Consider the following 19,814-nt stretch of genomic DNA (forward strand, 5'->3'; position numbering starts at 1 on the left):
AATCCAGAGCCTCCTGACTCGTTCATGAATCCACAACTCATGTATTTTGTCCTTGCCCCCACAAGCTGGAAAATTAAGGGAAACATAAGTAATGATAAGGAAACACGGTGCATTTTTTAGAACCATTAGAGAAAATTATGATTAAATTACGTGTAATATCCAGAGAGAGGACCCAAACAGTTACTCCTCGAGGACTTATACTGTTTTACTTCATCCCAAATTTTCAAAGGCAGGTGAATTCACTCTCCCAGCTCAAATAATTAAACAGTATACTTGCTACTGGCAATTAAATTATGCTTTGATACCACCTTAATATGATTTCAGAGATTCATTACAGCTCTAAAAATGTTGAACACTGTATGCTCTGTGAATAAAAGGATCAGAGCACAATTAACAGTTCTAGGGATTTGTATTTATTGCATGAATCTGTCAGGGTCATATGTGAGTTCCTATAATACACTTTTACAAAAGGTTATCGTTTATCATACTTAACTTGCAAGGATTCCCTGTCTTTACCAGGTGTTACTTTATTCCATTTGAAGGAAGCAGTCATTATGGGAATATGTCATAAGAAATATAGTATGCATCCTTCTTTCTTACAGACTGTGGCCATTTGGTTTAGGCTTGGCATCAAAACACAGCATTTTTTACAATTAGAAAGATTTTAAAGTATTTTCTAAATACTTATCACAAGCTACCAATGACATTTACCTCTTCTCAGGCAATTTCAACTATATATTGATACAATAATCACACACCCTCATGTAAGATGTTGCAATATTTTGAGAGATTAAAATAGGAAAAGTATCTCGACAGAAAAATAGTAGCCTGTAAAAACAGGTATTACTTATATTTCTGTAGGTAAGCAGAAAATAATGTAAATAGCTAATAAGCACCTTCAACAAGAAGACTAAAAGTACTCCTATGTACTAAATTTTGAAGGAATAACTTTACTTAAACCCATAAAAAGTTTTATTTGAAAGTTGATTTTCTACCCCATCAGCAAGACAAAGGCAGTCAGGCCCCTTTTCCCAGAAACAGTCCAGATGCATCTGCGAATCCGCGAACGTTGCCAGCGCTATCGAAGAGCCTTAGCACCAGCGTGACCTAACTGCAGGAAGACTGAACCTGCTGAGAAGAAAAATAAAAACATGGCTTTAATAACATTGATTTTATCCAAAAGCTCAGAGTGCTTCATACAACATTAATGAACTCTCCCAGCAACCCTGTGACATCAGTAAGTATTATTGTAATTTTACAGATGGCAAAAGAGATCAGAAGTTGAGAGCAGCGTGTCCAGAGCCAAACAGCAGCTGAGGAACAAAGAACAGGTCTCTCGATACGCAAGGCCCATCTGACCAGGCGCTCTGTCACTTTTTGGGAACTGAACAGATCACACTATTATATGTGTATTTCCAAACTCAAAATTGCAAACACCAGCAGCATATGGGCCAGGGGGTCTGTAAACACCACTTGCTGTATCTTAGAGCAGTGGATGACATGATCATATACAGAGTACAAATGCTTTACTTCCCCAGTTGTTGATGTGATGATGTAACATTTGGGCGAGGAGTGGGAGAAGGAAGCTTATTCAGCTCACATGAAAAATAAAATGCAAATATTTATGCAAAGACAGCTGTTACTACCTGCTACCTGGCAAACCACATATAAGCTTTAATCCATTTTTAACACTATTGACAAATACATAACTACAATCTTACTTTAGATTTAAGCAGCCTTCATCTGGCCTATTCCCACACTTAAAAGAAAAAACAAAACCAAAGAAACCATACACACTCAACCTGCATGTTCAGCTTAAGTGTTAGTGATTTGTTTAGTTGTTTTAAACTATCTTTGTAGAATCTCACATGATAAATAATACAGAATCTTTTTGGCATGACTAGTGTTATAACATTTTAACAGAGGGAGTGGGTTTATCATGTGCATTAAAACACTTCACACAATCCCATTGATGAGCATGTTCCTCAGGCTTCTCACTCTAGCTCTCAATTTATGAACTAAACATTACCTGTAACAGAAGAACAGCTAAAGGCCTTAATCCTGAAAAAACTTTTTTATGGAAATAGTTTTACTTAAGTTAACTGGACTGACTGAACAGTCCAGCTGACTACTACTGCAAGGAAAAGGCTGGTGGCAAATCTTGGAAATAACCGAACACTGAGATGTTGCTACTGTCAGCAGAACAGGCGTATCTAAGTGAATTTCACTTTGTTGCATTTCTTATTAATGTTGTTACTTAAATAAGAAATATAAGCAAATTCTCCAGCACAGCAGGCCTTTTACCCATACCCTCTGGGCATTCAGTGAAATTTCAGTGCTCGGATGAAGGGATTTCCTGAATATGTATTTAAAACATCCATGTATGAGCCAAAACAAGCAACCTATATGATGTATTTATATATCATTAAATCTATGCAAAATAAAAAAAGCCACAGTTCACTCAATTTGCTTAAATATTGGCTTAAAATATTACTTCCCACGTAAATACACAGATCATCCTAGAAATCTGTTACAGAAGCTGGGGGTCCGTGTTTGTGACTAATACACAAAAATACAGTCACTCTTACAGAATCCAAACAAATCAGATCTGTGTTCATGAACTGATTTGGATTCCTATTTTTGTCCTTCTTTCTCAAACGTTTTGAGGCCTTTTTTATGGTGCCCATGTTGAGGTACACAGTGACCAGCCCACTGGTGCCATCCTGGCTGGCTCATCATGCTGTTTCTGCTGCTGCATGAGAAGAGTGTTAACGATTTTGATGGATGCCTAGATACTCATTAATGTTGGCAGTTCTCATCTGCAAGCTATAGAACAGGAACTAGGAAACTAGATGGAAACTAGCAGAGTAACAGCACAAATACCCAGAATACAGACCCCCTAAGTCATCTCTGTCTACTGTGCAAGAGCTGAGAACAAGTCCATTTGGCTACAAACAGCATGTGCAAAAACTACCCAAATATTTGTTTTAATTTGTTCTTCATTTCAGGCACTATCCTCCTAATGCAGCAAAAAGCTGCAAGTGGAGGAAGTGGAGCCCTAACAGGAAGAAAGAGGTGTCTGACAGGCACTATCCCAACAGCCGAATCCAGAGGAGAGGCTGCTGGGTCCACGCACAGATGTGCCTCTCCCTTACACAGCACCCAGCACAGTGCCAGGTGCCCAAGCCAACCCTTTCCTGCAGAGTGGAGTTTGGTGTCACTGCTCATGACTGCAGGATTTATTTGACACCAAACTGCTGGGTTTTCTTGATACTAAAATCTCACAAGTTCATGGACTTGGCACCTCATCTGTCGCTCCAACTTAGTGCTAGAATGTACGTACGTGACTTTGTATCAGCTACAATCATAAGGGGAACAGAAACATTTGCACAAGATTTTCATTTTCAAAATTCTTGTTTCCCGCAGGGTCCAAACTGCCACCAAAAGGAGCAGCAGGGGACCTGGCTGACATTCACTGCAGCTTCTTTTCCCCAAGTCTTCCTTAATTTGCACTTTCCAATTGTCTTAAACTCTAGGTCTTTCTGATTTCTTTTAGACAATGCTAATCTATGAGAGGTTAAATCCAAAATACTCCACATTTTTTAAAACCATTGCAACTTGCAGTTATGGTTTACTTCTATTTATCACATATCAAATACTATCTAAGTTGCATTTTTACAGTAAATACTACTCAAAGAAAGGTTCCTGCAGGCAAATGTTGTAACCAAAGATGCTCATCCTGGATATTAAGACTTATGCGTTGCACTTTGGGGCCACCAACAGCTGGGATGTAGCTGCATATCGGAGTTGTGATAACCTGACCTCAAAATGTGCCTGTGAATCCCATTACTCCCATCACTGCTGGGAGTAAAAAACCTGCAAAAAACCACCTGAGGATACAGCTGCTAGGGTGGGACTTGTATTAATGGCTTTTCAGTCTTGTCTTTGGATCTAAGGACAGATTCTACCTCTGCTTGCAGTAACACAAATCTGGAATACATTCACTGGGCTTAATTCACAAGCCTAATGGGGCAGGATTTGGCCTTTGGTTTTTGAAGATGTCTAGGAAAACCTTCTGCCGTGTCACTGCACGGAGAACAGCACAGGGCTTTTATTACCATTTTCACTTGGAAAAGCCAGGTTTGAGTTAACACAAGTGAGTAAGAAGTGAAAGGTAGGTCTGGTACTGATGGGTGACGAACGCCTCAGCAGCGGACACCGAGTCAACACGCACTCAAACTACAAGAGGGAAGAAAAAAAAAAAAAAAAAAAAAAAAGAGAGAGAAGGAAATAATAGTTCCGTTTACCTCCCTGAAAGGCGGTTGAAGCTGTGGAGACAAGAGAAGACACGTGGGCGTAGCGCAGCTCGCCGGGCCCTGCGATTCCCCGCCGGCAAAACAGACGGGCCGCCCCGCGCAGGCACCGCTGGGATTCGAACCCAGGATCTCCTGTTTACTAGACAGGCGCTTTAACCAACTAAGCCACGGCGCCCGGCGATAGGCTGAGCTTCTGCGCAGCCCCAATACATCGGCCTGGCTCGGCCGCGCCCCGGTACCGCAGCAGCCAGCGGCCCGGCCCCGCTACGGGCGGAGCGGCTCCCAGCGGGCGGCAGGGCCGGGCTGGGAACTCAGCCCCCGCCAGCTCCGGCTCGGCTGGGGGCCAGCGGCGCTTCGGCCTGCAGCGGGGGACAGGCGGGGCGAGCCGTTGCTCGGCACCTTAGCGTCTGTTTTGGCACAACACGTGTAAAGACCGAAAGAAAACACCTAAGTGTCAGCATTTCCACAAAACGCTATTTACTTACGGCTAGGCTCCCGTCCCACCATCCCGCTGTGTCTCGATGGCCCAAGGCTCACAGTGGAAGATACCAAGGGAGGACTGGGCCTCAATTACATGCTGCAATCATCTGTAATGATGCAAAAATCAAACCCCAGTATGCATTTGCACACACCGCTTATGCACTTTATGATCTACGCACACACATAACACTGGAGTGCCTGAAAAAGGTGCATGTTTGCACAAGCTACAAAAAGCTACAAACTACAATAAGTTATCTGGGTGGTTTTCTATAGAGCTAATTCGAATCCTTCACGCAGAACTGATGCTGCCACCGATACAACGCCTTCCCTCAGGGCCCCGGCCCTTCAGCCCATCACTTGCACAGGGCAGCAGACAAGGGTGGACCCTGCCAAGAGAGGGACGGAGCTGCCACCAGGCAGGATTGAGCCATGAGCAAACACGGAGCCTGGCCCACCAGCTAAGGTTATCAGGAAAGGCTCAGCTCCATGAACAGACCTGATTACAGGCTTGGACTGTGATCAGAATCTGCAAAGCACAAAGATCGCTTTGGCAATTTAACAGGCAACCAAGGCGTATTTACAGCCAAATTATAGATGTTATTCAAATAACTCCCACAGAAGGGAAGCCACACTGACTTGGTCTGAAACAGTCATACAAATTTCTCATCAGGTGAGAACAGGGACAGAGTGAATTAGTCAAACCATGGCAGTATAAGAGCCAGAAAATATGCAGATAAATCTCCAGCTTATGAATTGTCTGTAATTATCACATTCTCTGTAAAACCTATGCTGCATACAAATATGAGCCTACTGCTGCAGGTGAGATCAGTTCAGGGCTGAAGACAAGCTGATTCATCTGGCACCCAAGCATAAAACAGGTGATGGCAATGGACAGAAAACAGCAGTAAGTAATAAAACTTACTGGCTTTATTAAAACCAGAATGCAAGAATTCATTTTTTCTTGGTTTTCTCAATTTGGGAAATAAAAAGAAGATTCATTCAAAAGAAAATTTCCAACATCCTCACATCACTAACACAAAATGAACCAAGCCTCTATACAGCAACTGCTTTTTTTCCTGTTTCAGTGGAAAAAATTGGAGCTTTGATTTTTCCAGCTACAAACAGTAAAGAAAGAAAGAACACTTTCAATTCTAATATAACATTAATTATTCTAGGACTAATGTTTTCTAACATAAATTAGTTCAGTATTACTAACGACATTAAAGCCAAATTAATCCAGCTATAAAACACACCTATTTTATGTGATCTACTTAAAAAAAAGAAAAAAAAAAAAAAAAGAGGAGCATAGATGCAGCATTTTCTTCTAGCCTCTGTAACAAAACAATAATATTTAATTAAGGAGTAAAGAAGGGGAAAGAATGCTGGAAAATAATACAGTTTATCACCTAATACTTATTCAAAGCCATAAATCTGTAGAAAACATACTATTCCCTAAAAATATTTTCCATTTAACTTTGGATTCAAGTGTAATTGTTGCTACACAATTCACATAATTTAAACAAGGAAAAAAACCCAAACTTACCTACTTGGATCTCTTTGTATTCCACAGCTTAACTGCATTCCAGGGTGTCACATGCTCAGCTGTGACTATTTCGCCCCACTTTAAGTCCCTTTTAGAAAGAAATGTTAAAAAGGTTGAAAACACTGTTTTTAGGAATAGGGCTTCCAAACGTTTTCAGACACTTAATCTTTTATTAAGTGACATTCTCGCATATACTCATCTCACATAATAATCATCTCAGGGTTGCTCCTAAGAAAGGGTAGGGAAAATACCACACTCCTTGTTGGAGGGAGCCTTTATTACACAGAATTAATTTGTGCTACATCATGTCAGAATGAAACCACAACTTACTTGCAATGCCTGAAAGCTCCTTCACAAAAAAATTTTAAGAGGTATGGCAACAAGTTCATGGCCTTATTCATGGTTTTACTCACAAATCTCTTCTGATGTGCACTGAGAGCAAGGATTCTTTGTTTGCCATAGTAAAGAAGAATGGTTTATCTAATGGAAGGAAACCTATTGATAATTTACATATAGCTATTTCCTTTAGTAAGATTGAATGTGGGACTAATGTATTCCTTTAAAATTGTTTAAAATTTCCAAAGGACAAGTAATTAATTTTATCCTCTATCTACCATGCAGCATAAATAAGATTTCTACTCCTGGGGATTTTATTCTTTACCTGATACATCACAGCTATTTCATGGATTAGTACAAGGTATTTTATTATTCCTCATACAGAATACTAGGGCAGAGCAAGGTTAGTGGAAAGTCTTAGCTTTATATGCGTATTACATAAAGACGTACAAACATTTATACTTAAACGTGTTAACATCCCATTAATTTAAAGATCAGGAGAAACAGAAGGTGATGCAATTTTTGAGCCTCTTGCTTTTCCAGTTTCTACCACTGAAGGCATATGATCCATCTTTTCAATATTCAATAACCTCAAAGTAGAATCCTGAGAAAAAGATGCGATTATTTTGACGTATTTGCATATTACCAAACAAGTGGTTTACATCATTACCATAAGGATGAAATCTCACCTCAGCAGATGAGCCCTCTCAATATGAGCACTGAGCCCTCTCACATATAAACATCACGTTTTTAGAAAAAAATCTTTAGGTATCTTAAACTGCCCACACATTTTAAAATAACAAAAGATAAACACACTTAACTTATTTTTAAGATTCTCTGTACTTACTGATTACAACTTAGCACTTCTATGAGCAACCTGACTATTGTTAAATTTTATACCAAAAAACAAGTTGAAAACAAGGGATGAAATCTTCACATCTATTTATAAGTTAGCTCCTGAAAGCCCATCAGGAATTAGCAATTACTTTTGAGGCTGAAAGAATCCTTTCCTTGTTTTCGCTAATCGCAACATGTGTTACCCAGTCCCAATGACCCTACAGTAAAGCAAAATTTGACTGTAAGACAAGGAAAAAACCCTTCATTATAATAAAACTAACTATTTGTACCATAAATGCATTTTGAAATTCAGTGAGAAAATTCTTATCTAGACTGCTTCATGTCCCGTCAAGAAAGAAAGTTGCTATGAAGTTCATAGTTTCATACATATACCTGTAAACAGTGGCTGTTACCACCTCTGGTAAGCAGACCACCAGCTGTAGCACTCGGAAGAATGACAACTACACAGTTACCATGGCTTTAAGCTCCATTTAAGCATAGGTCTTTTCTATTTTTTGAACAGTTCTAAAAAGAAATGTAAAAAGAGAGGCGACTTCTAAAATTCATTACCTAAAAAATCTTGAGGCTATTTATCACGTGATAACAGAGGGAAGAGCTGTGGGAACAGACAGCAACTTGCCTCCATTTTAAGGGAAGGAAACCAGTTCTGAAAGCAGGCCAAGTCAAGCAGCTGTATCGGATATCCTTATCCTGACAACTGCAGCACAGCTAATTTGAGGTTAACAGCACTGAGCTGGCATAAGAATCGAAACAGGTTAAAATCTAAAACAAATTACTTATTCCAGCTAGGGAGTAAATACCATGAATGGTATTACAGATACATACATATAAATTAATGGGATGTTAACACATTTAAGTATAAATGTTTGTACATCTTTATGTAATACACATATAAACAGTAAGAGTTTAGGAAAGCATGGTCATTTTGATAGACAAATGCCACACCTGAGAAATACAATAAAAAGATGAACATACATTTTTCCAGCACAGAGAAGCAGTCAAATATGCCTACATAAAACATGGGGTTTATAGAAGAATCTTTAAAAAATATTTTTAAATTTAGTTATGATTCCAGAATATAATTACACCAAAGCACAGATCCTAAACTGGAATTCTCCATAGTTACAAAGATACAATCATTTAAACAGATGCCTTCTTTTTTATGGGAAACTGAGTTAGTTACAGTGATTGCTGTGAATTGGGAAATTTGCAGTAGCTGCAGTACCTAATGAGAGTTGCGCTGCTTTTTTTTTTTTTTTTTTTTTTCCCTGCAGGTATTAATTACTGCCTCCAATTTTGGGTAGTATTACCATGGATATGGAAGAAATGAGGAGGCCTAGCTCCAAGCAGGGATAGCTAAATACTGACTAGCTACTTTGTTTATACAATTTTTCATCGTAAAAAGTACCTTAACGTTTTCAACCACATCCCTGTCACTATAAGCAGTAATGTAAACTATGTAACCTAGGAACTGAGCTAAGCCTGAGAACCTCAACACCAATATTTACTTTTTTTCTAATGCTTCCCTTTTAGCACAGTTTTTTGTGGACATAAGTAAGCGTGTAAACATACAGAGTGTGGCATTTCAAAATTAATATGTGTGCTACCCAAGCTCTTGTTACATGTTGGAAGAAACTCTCTCCTAGAACACAGGTACCACTCCATGCAATACAATCCTTAAATAAGCTTGTTCATAAAACGAGAAATGTAATAGCTTATTAACAACTGATTTGACAAAGGTAATATCTTTGTAGCTAATTGCATAAGAATATACTGTTCTAGGAAATTAAATCACACAAATCCAGGATATATTCCTGCCTGTCTCTAAAAACGATAGGCAAGGATATTTGACAGATAATTAAATATACAACGCTTTTAAACCAGCAATACATTTTATACCGTCTTATCAAACTAGTGACCAAAAAAGATCTCAGTACCTTTAAGCTTAGCCTTTTATAGGCTGCATCTGTATCCCATATAGCTATAGTGTTGTCATATCCACCAGACACAAGTGATGCTGAAATGTAAAATCCAAATGTTGTATTTTAGCTTTGCTTTGTCACACAGACAAATAAAAGAGGCTCATTCTAACAGCGAGTCAGACTTTATAAAAAAAATTAAATAATGAGATATTAGTCATGCCTTAACAAGACAATAGAGGTTCCTTTCAGCTACTTGGTAATGTTCTTAATTTTGTAAATATTAATCCTAAATTTAGCAATCACACAAGGAAGTGGAAAAAAACATATGAAAATTTTGTTGACTTAAAAGTTAAGGAGATACCTTGTTTAAAAATTAAAATACAGAGAATACTTTCAGAATTGTTAGGTCAACTGTGAATAAAACAAAAAAAGTAGAGTTTAGTGTGGAAAGCATGTTTTCAGATTCCAATATTCACAGGCCTATCTGCATTTTCTTGTCTTCAACCCACAGGTATATTTTTCCCCACAGAGTTGCTATTTATTTATGTGAGTTGCCTGCCTCAGAAGGCACTGGCTATGACCGCAGATTAACCTGCTGTCAGCAGTGCAGGAGTCACCTTTACTGGAGCATTCGGATGTGAAGTTTCAAAAGAAAACAGCCGATAAGATCACAATGTACAGAAACTCATAATTAGTCCACCCCAGTGAAGAGAAGAGAAGCTGTTTCTGCACAGTAGCAGTCAGCAGTTAACAGATTTCATGTTGTGTAGGGACTGGGAGTTGTCTGTGATCTAGTGAAAGTAATGGAACTAAGGCAGTAAGAAACAGCTCCCCACTACCTCCACTCAGATACAGGTAAACTGGAGAGTCTGTTTCTTCCTCCTATTCATCCAAGCCTCAAGGAGACATCAAGTGCCAGGTGCCAAACTGTCTTGGTCTAACTCGTAAATACCACCTGCTTTAAACATGGTAGTTTATGTGCTCGATCAGCGTAGCTGAGAACATCCATGAAGTTTTTCAGTACATTGCTAGTATACGTTGTTTGGGCTGTGAAGTAACATTATTTTGGGGGTACTAACAAAGATATCCACGTTTTCCTAATTATTACAGATCAGTACAGTATTACTGAACATGGGGGTTTTTTCAATTAACTAATGTTAGGGTAATATCCACAAGTGCTAAGTTAATCTTCTAACATAGTACTGTGCTTTTACTCCATTATGATCTTTTTATTATACCTCTTGATGGGTATACCAGCTAAGCAAGTTTCCAGTTGCCTGGTTAATACAGAACACAGACCATTAGCCTCAATCAACTTCTTTACATGGACATCATTTTCTCATAATTAAACATTCTATCTTGGAAATGATTAATTAATTACCTACATGATTTGAGTTGTCACTCATGGCTGATCTGAAATGTCCTGTATGTAGGTATCGAGATACATCATGCACTAGTATTAAGATAACTCACCACCCTGGCTGAAATGGCAGGAACTAACAGAACCCTCATGTCTTTGGTTCAAGGAAACGGGTTCATGACACTAAAATTCTCCTGTCTTTATATCCCGTATTTTTAAGCTTTTGTCCCAGGATGCTGTGCACAAGTAATGACCATCAGCGGTACAGCAGCAATCTGAGATAGCATTGCTTGTCCCCTGAAACACAGATGAAAAACACAGGAAGAGTGACCTTTTGTAGCCATTACAAACCTCTCAAAGAGCCTCCTGCAACATTGAGCATCCTCTCTTCATCCAGGAAAGCATCATAAGCATATTCTGAATTTTAACTATAGGAATAGTTCAGTGAAGTCTCTGGAGCTGCTTACAACCTCACAGCCAGCACAGTTTTAAATCTCGTACTGGATTAGGTCATTTTGCAGGACTGAAACCTTGCTGTTAAGTGACAAGTGACCAGCTTTCGTTGTTGTTGTTGTTGTTGTTGTTGTTGTTGTTGTTGTTCGCAGCTTAACAAGAAATTGTTCAGTGGCTACAACACAACCACATTTTACTACAAGTAAATTACCAAAAAAAGCCACCCGTTTTTCATTAAATAAATAGCATGCATCCATCTCCACATGTAAATTTCAACTCAAACATTCAGGGGGAAAATATTAAACAACTCTAGATTAAAGTCTGATCTTGGAAGCAGTGATACTCATCAGAAAAGAAATCTGAACGTTTCAGAACTGGGTGAGGACTCTAGGGCTTCCTGCAATCTACAGTGTGGAAAGGATTATGAGCATCTCTTACAGGAAACAACGCTGTAGTCACTGCAATTTAAAAAAAGCATTACAATGTTCCAGATTGAATTTCCCATCCAAAGTAATTCCTAATCCCTCAAAGACAATTTTATTACAGTGTTTAAAGGCAGACTCTCTCTCTGATTATTGTTTTAAGAATTCAAAGCTAAAATGGTTGAGTTTATTTAAAGCCATTGATATTTTTAACGGTTGATTTGACATCTCTATTGTTGCAAACTTCCTTCTTAAAATGGTAACAATATCCTAAATTGACCTAATGTTTTTACTGTATTACTGACTTCAGCGAGAGATACAAGACTTTAGCGTGTGAAGACTCAGGAGATCATACTGAGCAAGGCTTCTGGCACTGGGCATGACCTTCTCCAAAAGCATATAAGGAGAAATGAGCTGGGAAAACGGTATCTGTACTCAGAGAGTGGCCATAATTGGTTCACTGTGAAAATAAAAGTACATACTGAGCTGGGGTCCACGGCATCTGTCCTGAATCCAGTCCCATTTCATACTTCCATTAATAATGTAGGTAATAATATAAAGAGTACAGATACAAAATGAAGCCAAAGAGGGTCTGCAGTTATACAAGGGAGAAGGTTAAAATTCAAAACTGTCTTCACAAATTGAAGAAATTATCAAGAAAATAAAAGGGTTATAACAGCCTCTACAGGAAACAATGCTGTTGTCACTGTAGTTTGTAAGGGTCATACAGTGTTTTATCAACTATCTAATATGCATGCTACCTGATCAGGTCAATTTTGTCAAGTCTGACATTCTGTACAAACACAAATAATCCACTGCAGAATCCACAGATACGGAGTGGGAACAATGGACTACATCACAGTTCTGCAAAAAAAAGGAAGCAACAAATTCTGACTCCTCTTCACTATCAAATAAGAGTAAATCTCATCCCAGGATGTATGAACAGAGGCACAACCACAAAGAAGCATGTAGTAATAATTAATTTCTGGTTTTTTCCTGGTGGAGGGAATACTCTTTACATTATAGAGCCATATAATTCAAGAAAAATGTGGGCTGATTGGAAAGATATGAGATCAACAGCAAGAATGATCAGTAAAATAGGAAACAATAATTAAATGTTAAATGAATAACAATGGTTTACTGAAAAGATGACTCAGCAGATGTAATGATGTAATAGAAGTTCTTGGATATATATATAAATGTAGACAAAAACAAGTCTACATTTTTGTAGATACATATCTGATCTCCATGTCTGAAGTGGATCTAAACAGAAACATGAGAGCTTAAGCTGCAGCCAGAATAGTCCACCTGAGGAAAATCTTTGTAATGATTAACACAGTGAGACAACGGAAGAGATTGGACATCTGTGAGGTCTTTACTGGAGCTCATTAAGAGCAGAGTAGATCATCCTGTGGCTGCTCTGAGGCCCATGAATTTTATGAAGGGCTAAGGTGATCTGGTTGCAGTGCCAAACCTAATTATCACAAAATATTCTGTAAGAACTCAGGATTAATTATCAATTCCCAACATCTAGATATATTTTCTCCTTTTCTCTGTATTATTTTTGCTTCACTCCATAATGTTTTTAAAGACTTCACTATTCTAAGTAATATTTTATCTCCTCATTCATCAGCAATTATACATTTTTCCTAATTAGCAGAAACGAGAACAAGAAGTTTATACTGCAGTACCATATTGCATATGCTATCTTCTGCCTCTACATATACCCAAGAACGTAGAAGCTCTAAAAAAACAGCACTAGAAATGCTTACAATCATCAAAATACAATTTTTTCAGTTATTTACAGCAGGAAACTTGAGTGGACCGTTTTATTCACACTTTCTGTATATGTAATTTGCTTATATATAACATTATTTAGTTCAATACCTTGTTGGTATTCTCTAGTACAAATCTTAGCATAAATCTCACTGATAATTGTGAAAGATGCAAATAATGCCACAGATAATTAACTACAGTACTGTTTCTTACTCATTAATTGTAATTGAAGTGGATCGTGTCACCATATCCCATAGCTTTATGGCCTTGTCATATGATACTGAAGTCACTTTTTGGTTATCTGGGTCAAAACAACATCTTGTGATTGTACTTTTGTGATGACCTATACAAAAAACATCAAGTGAGAATATTAGTTATTTTGAATAATTACATCTGGGTCTCAGAACACAGGTCTGAAAGCCAGAACTAGCCATAGCATCTATGCATCAGTCTATTTGCAAAACACTGTAATTTCAAAATTGCTGTTTCACTGGCTAGGACACCTCCTCACCTACCTCTCAGTGAAAAAGAGGCCTCATAGTTACTGCAGATAGTAAGAAATTTGAATTTGTAGCCAGGCATTCAACATATACAGTTAACACAAATTCACATGCTGCCCTGTAGCAAGATATTTCTCCACTCCATTCCTGAAAGTAAGTCCAGAAGCGTGGCCCCATAAAGCCAATGACAGTTAACTGCTCAGACTCTTAGGGAGCACTTAAGCAGGTAATTATACTTTAAGAACACAAATAGCTCCATTAAAATAATGTAAGCAAAGTATGTCCTGATGGCTTCACCTAACAGAGGCAGTTCTAATAAAAGTATTAGATCCATTTGTTGCACTTTTTATTTTTAAATCCAAATGATTTTACCATCAGGTTCTGATTCACAGGAGCATGATAACCATATGCTAATTTAACATTTGTAGGACTGCTCATATATTTTTAAGCTGATTCTGCAAGAATGGCAAACTCCCTGACCTGCAGTCCTGAATGGAAGCCTCAAGGGACCGAGGTTTCACTAGTGAAATTACCTTCAAAGGGAAATTATTGTTCAAAAATGAATCACTGTTAGTCTATTTTTGGCCCATTATCTCCTTTCTATAAGCTTATTCTGGAAAACACTGGTTTAATGTCTCACAGGTAAGTTTATTTTGCCTTTCTCAAGTGAGGATATTTGAACTGAACTGAATTAATTAATTTTCTCAATTTTTGGTAAGAAATAAAAAAAAATCAAGAGCTGCATAAACAAGATGTAAAAGTTGTAAATCTTACTTTGGGTATGTGCCGGTAATGTTGCTCTTACTGCATCAAAAACATATATGGTATTTTCTTTGTCTAAATTAGATACCACATATCTGCCATTATAAGAAATACTAAAGTTACAAAGCCTTCATGTTCTACCGTCCACCGAAGAGAAAATAAAAGGTTTTAGAAACATGCTTGAGGGTTAAAGAGAGTTTTACAGCAGATTCAGAAAGAAGGCTTTTGATGCTACTTTGTCTTGGTAAAAGCTGATAGATGTCTTTATATCCAATTTTTCTTTTTTTCTTTTCTTTTTTTTTTTTGCATTAGCAATAAACTTAAAATTAGACAAAGCTGCACTGTTCAAATCCTAAATTGTTAATCATTCTTAAATGTATCTTCTGAGACAGGTTATTATTATCATACCCATTTGTATCTGAAATAACACAGACATTCATCAGGAGACTTACCCAAGATGAAGCAATTACCCGTACCAAAACTAGGACTAAAAGTCAAGCTCACCTACCCTAACTATACTGTATTGTGTTAACAAAGAACGTGTTTTCTTACTTATAAGTAACAAAGCAATAAATCCAAATTTTACAGTTGTATCTTCTGCAATATGCATTCAAAAGGATACATAAAAGTATTTTTCCTGTTTCCACAGCCCAAGCCTTAACAGTGTTATCATATGATGATGTTACCACTCTAAAAGTAACGTTAATGAAAACAGCAATCAATGTTTTCATTTAAAAGGTATTTTAAAAATAAATGACAACATTTAATTCTGACAATGATTCAACATCTTCACACCCACTAATTTAAAATAGATTTTTCAAAGACTACAGCAAAAATTATTGCATAGCTTAGTTGAAAAAAGGATTATTTATATTTCAGATAGAAACTAATAACAAAAATGTCATGTATGTAATTTTCAGTGCAAGCAGCCAACTCAATTTTATTTCATCCATTAAAAGTTATTTAATTATTTCTAACATCAGAATAATTTTAAAGCCATTATGATGTCTTTTCTTTAATGAATATGAAGTGTTATTGTCAGTAATGTTTTTTTGATTTTCAGTGGTTATGTTGCTGGGTAACCCTCTACCACAGATGCTGCTCTGCACAAACATAAAGCCACATTAGACAACAAAGCTATTCAATGAAGTTTACCAAAACTGGCAGGTTTCCATTAAACGGGAAGTCCAAAATTTTTCCCTCATACAGTTTCATTAAAATATTCCCAAATATCTAAAGTAATGTTTATATTCAAAGGCACCAATGTGACACATGTTTTTAGTACCATTGTGGCTTTTTACTTTTATAATGTTCCAAAACTGTTGCTTTTATACATTTTGCCCAATAAACTCAATGAATTAACATTCTAACAACTAAAAATACAATTATATTATTAAAATCTATTTTATTTTCTCCATATGTGTATACTTCCTGCAACCAACACAATCTCTGCTCCTAAAAAGAAATACATAATGCAAAAGACCACATGACATTTATGAACTGGTAGTGTTTTTTGATTGGAAAGTGATTTCTAGGGCTGTACACAATAGTGTATTTTACTTGCTGTTTAGCAGTTTCAAAAATATACACAATTGCAATAGGCAGTGTAGCATATGTACTATTCAGTGATCAAAAAATTAATCAGTCAGCTCTACAATCTGATAAAAACTGATTTAAACTATGACGTAATGATAAAATATGCCAGAAATAGTACCCCTGGAGGCACTGCTTGACCTGCTTAACCATATATATCAATATATGCTGCAGTTGCTTTAATTATTATGTCCACAGATTGACACTAGATTAAGATGCGTTTCTTCTTTAATTGACAAGACAGGCTTAATGGTAAGTCTATATAATATTAATAAACAATACAGACAGAAGAGAAATTTTATGAAGGTATAAATCTCACTGACAGGTGAACCCCTGAACCTTGGGTAATTCAATGTTGTTCTTTTATAGAGTGATATAAATTTATATACCCCTTTCAGATCACACGTCAAAGATAGACTCCCAGCCCTGTGTAACTCAGAAACAGAATTAGATGCGTCCTTTGCCCTGAAAGAGGCCATAATCTATCAGACTATTCCAACATGCATTTAAGACAATAAAGAGGTTCATGCTTTATTCAGCAGGCTTCATATGCAAAACAGAAAAGATTTAAGAGCTCCTGTACAAATTGTAGGTGAGAACAAGGTGAGATTTATGGTAGTTCATGTGGGAGTCCAACAGTAAACAGTGTGCAAGCAGAGCATGGACAGCATAAACGAAAGTACAACAAAGGAGAGAAAGTAGGAGGAGTGTATGGAGGAAGGAAGATGTAAGACAAAATTATAACAGAATGACTTATCACTTACAAAACTAAGCAAAAAGTTTGACTTTAATGTAATACAAGTTAGGAAACCATAGGAAGGATTGAAAAAGTAACTTATTTGTTCTAAGTTTTGTACTAAGTGTTTCTACATGCGCTGAAATTGAACCTTGACATCGCAAAAAACATTTTTTTTTTTTTAATAAGATAGAAAATGGTCACCTTCTGTCATCAGGAGTCAAGATGCACTCAGAAATTGGGGCAGTGTGTTCGTCTTCAAAAACTTGAACAGGAAAACCTTTCTCAACATCCCTGCATAAATCCAAATGAGTTTGATTAGGAAGTGTTTTGCTAAATTGTAAAAAAATACAAAGCATCACAAAATAAGGGAAAACATTAGGACATGCCTTGCTAAATTGTAAAAAAATACAAAGCATCACTCAATAAGGGAAAACAGAAACTGTGAAATCACTAGTCTTCAGTTATTCTTAAAATCTCAGACTCTCTATTCCTTCTTTTCATTTCAAGACTGACTGAAAGAGAGTTCTTCATCTACCACACCCAGACTTCTATTTATGTCCTTCCCATCACAGTAGTTTTCACCAGAAATTTCTTGGAAGGAGTTCTCCTTAGACTCTTACGTCCATGTCCATACCTAAATCCTGGATTCTCATTCACATAGTTAAAACTCACACTCTCAAGGCCTGCCATCCCTCCATCAATTACTACAATATAATTTTCTTCAAAAATGCCTACTTGTATCCATGTGCAATGTTCTTCCACAGATTTCCCTTTACTGTCTGTTATATTATACCCTCTATTCACGTTCCTTCATTGATTGACGAATCAGTCACAAATACAAGCCTCTTGTCTTCAAATATAAAGCCTTGTGATTTATCCCTAGACATTGTTTCACTTCTGCCCTACCTTTGATGCCAGCCTTTGTCACCCAGTTGTTACATTCTCAAAATTTGAGTTCCCCTTTGTTGCCCTTCATGTTTTGAAGGAGTCACCTATAAATAACAGGAAATCTCTCCCATACTGCAAAATCCCACTTAAGCGCCTGTTTTGTGATTCATAAACAGCAACCAACAGATTACTGAAGTGCTGAAATGATGACCCATACTACATTGCTGGTTAATTTATCACAGAACCATAGAATCTTTTAGGTTGGAAAAGACCTTTAAGATTGAGTCCAACTGTTCACCTAGCACTGTGACGTCCACCACTAAACCACGTCTCAAACTGTCTACATGTCTTCTAAAGACCTCCAAGGAAAGTGACCCGAGCACTTCCCTGGGCACCTGTTCCAATGCTTGACAACTGTTTTGGTGAATAATTTTTTCCCTAATACCCAATCTAAACCTCCCCTGGTACAACTTAAGGCCATTGTGTTTCTCCATCATCTTCTATCTACTTAGGCTTTTACACAGAGAGTTTTAAGCGATTTCAGGAAAGGACTATCTTTTTGTCATATGTGTATAATGTTTATTTCTCCTATCTACAATTATTTGCTTAAGATCTCCACATGTTAATTCACGTTGGAACTGATTGTTAAGAGACAGGACTTCTTTCATTCTAGACTTCCTGATTTCTTGGATCTAGCCATCGACAGCTCTTGGATAACTTAGTGGTGCTAACCTGAAAACTGTCTGGTTTTTACACTTTTGGGCTTCTTGGGCTTTTTCAGGATGTGTGAAAAAAAGTCTGAAAAAAAGTAGAAACCTAGTACTGCATTGGTAAGAAGTCAACACTTTAGATCCTTCATAAAATTATTTCATCTGTATTCCTATCATATTAAGGCATTACTATAACTCATTACCAATTCTTGAATCAAGCCATGCCTGTTTAATATATGCCAAATTGCAATGCCTGCAATCTATTGAGCACAGCTGCATTGTCATTTGCTTGCATAAAATTCAAGGGTTCGCCTAACTTTTATGTCTCCAAGACTTTTAGACTAGATTTAGATTTGACCACCCAGAACCTGTACACTTCCCCAGTTCAGATCTCACTGTTGCCCTGCCTCGGGTGGCTGGAATTTTAGGGAAACCCCAACTAACTATACAAAACTTGGATGAACAAGAAAATAAAGGGTTCAAATCAAGATTTAAATAAAAGGAAAAAGCAAGCGACAAGTATTAAAACACCATGGCCATGCTGATAACTGTGTGGTCCCACACCGCCACATAAAGAAGTCAGAAAAAGGAACTTTCAGAAGAAAAAGAGTAAGCTTTGTGTATCAACTCACAATTTAAAAATATTAATAAACTACAGCTCTAATTCATTGTATGCTACATATTCTTACAAGAGTCACTCTTTAATGTCAAAGAATGTTCGAAGTATGAGATAGTTTTACTATTTATCTGTGAGCGCAAAAACATTTACAGCTGCTATTTTTAAACTTCAGTAAAATATCTTCAGAAGGCTCATTGATGACTCAGCCAGTCTTCATGCCTGTATAACATTCGTTGTTTGATTTCAGCTTTAAGATGTTGGGGTTTTTTTTCATTTGTTGTTGCATTCATAACATACCCAGAGCTTCACTGTTCTATTGTAAGAGCATGAAAGCATTTTTGTGTCTTCAAAGCAAAAGTGGCAGGAGCTCACAGCATCACTGTGTCCCCTCAGAATTTTAAATTGGATCTGTAAAGGAACAGAGGAAAGTTTAGGAATGTTTTTCCTTGAAATTATTTTTGACAGCTTGGTCCACGAGGGGGAGTATGAAAACAAGAACAGGAGGAGAATATTTCAAGTTCCACTTGTCTAAGGAAA

General features: G+C 37.2%; 1 protein-coding gene and 1 non-coding gene across 2 annotated transcripts; both read right to left on the minus strand.

Annotated features, from left to right (window-relative positions):
• Positions 1-194: 194 nt before the first annotated feature.
• WDR88 (WD repeat domain 88) lies at positions 195-19,787 on the minus strand (the record flags this gene model as incomplete). Its single annotated transcript, XM_056361120.1, is given in 11 exon segments — positions 195-1,131; positions 4,802-4,903; positions 6,340-6,427; positions 9,471-9,550; positions 10,929-11,112; positions 13,670-13,809; positions 14,741-14,845; positions 14,848-14,876; positions 15,356-15,418; positions 17,262-17,352; positions 19,577-19,787. Coding segments are annotated over 9 exon segments (936 nt in total), but the record flags the coding sequence as incomplete, so codon positions are not given.
• TRNAT-AGU (transfer RNA threonine (anticodon AGU)) lies at positions 4,418-4,491 on the minus strand. Its single transcript has one exon. It is a non-coding gene; the product is annotated as a tRNA-Thr (tRNA).
• Positions 19,788-19,814: the final 27 nt, after the last annotated feature.

This window comes from Falco biarmicus, chromosome 15 (assembly GCF_023638135.1).
Source record: "Falco biarmicus isolate bFalBia1 chromosome 15, bFalBia1.pri, whole genome shotgun sequence".
Classification (NCBI taxonomy): domain Eukaryota; kingdom Metazoa; phylum Chordata; class Aves; order Falconiformes; family Falconidae; genus Falco; species Falco biarmicus.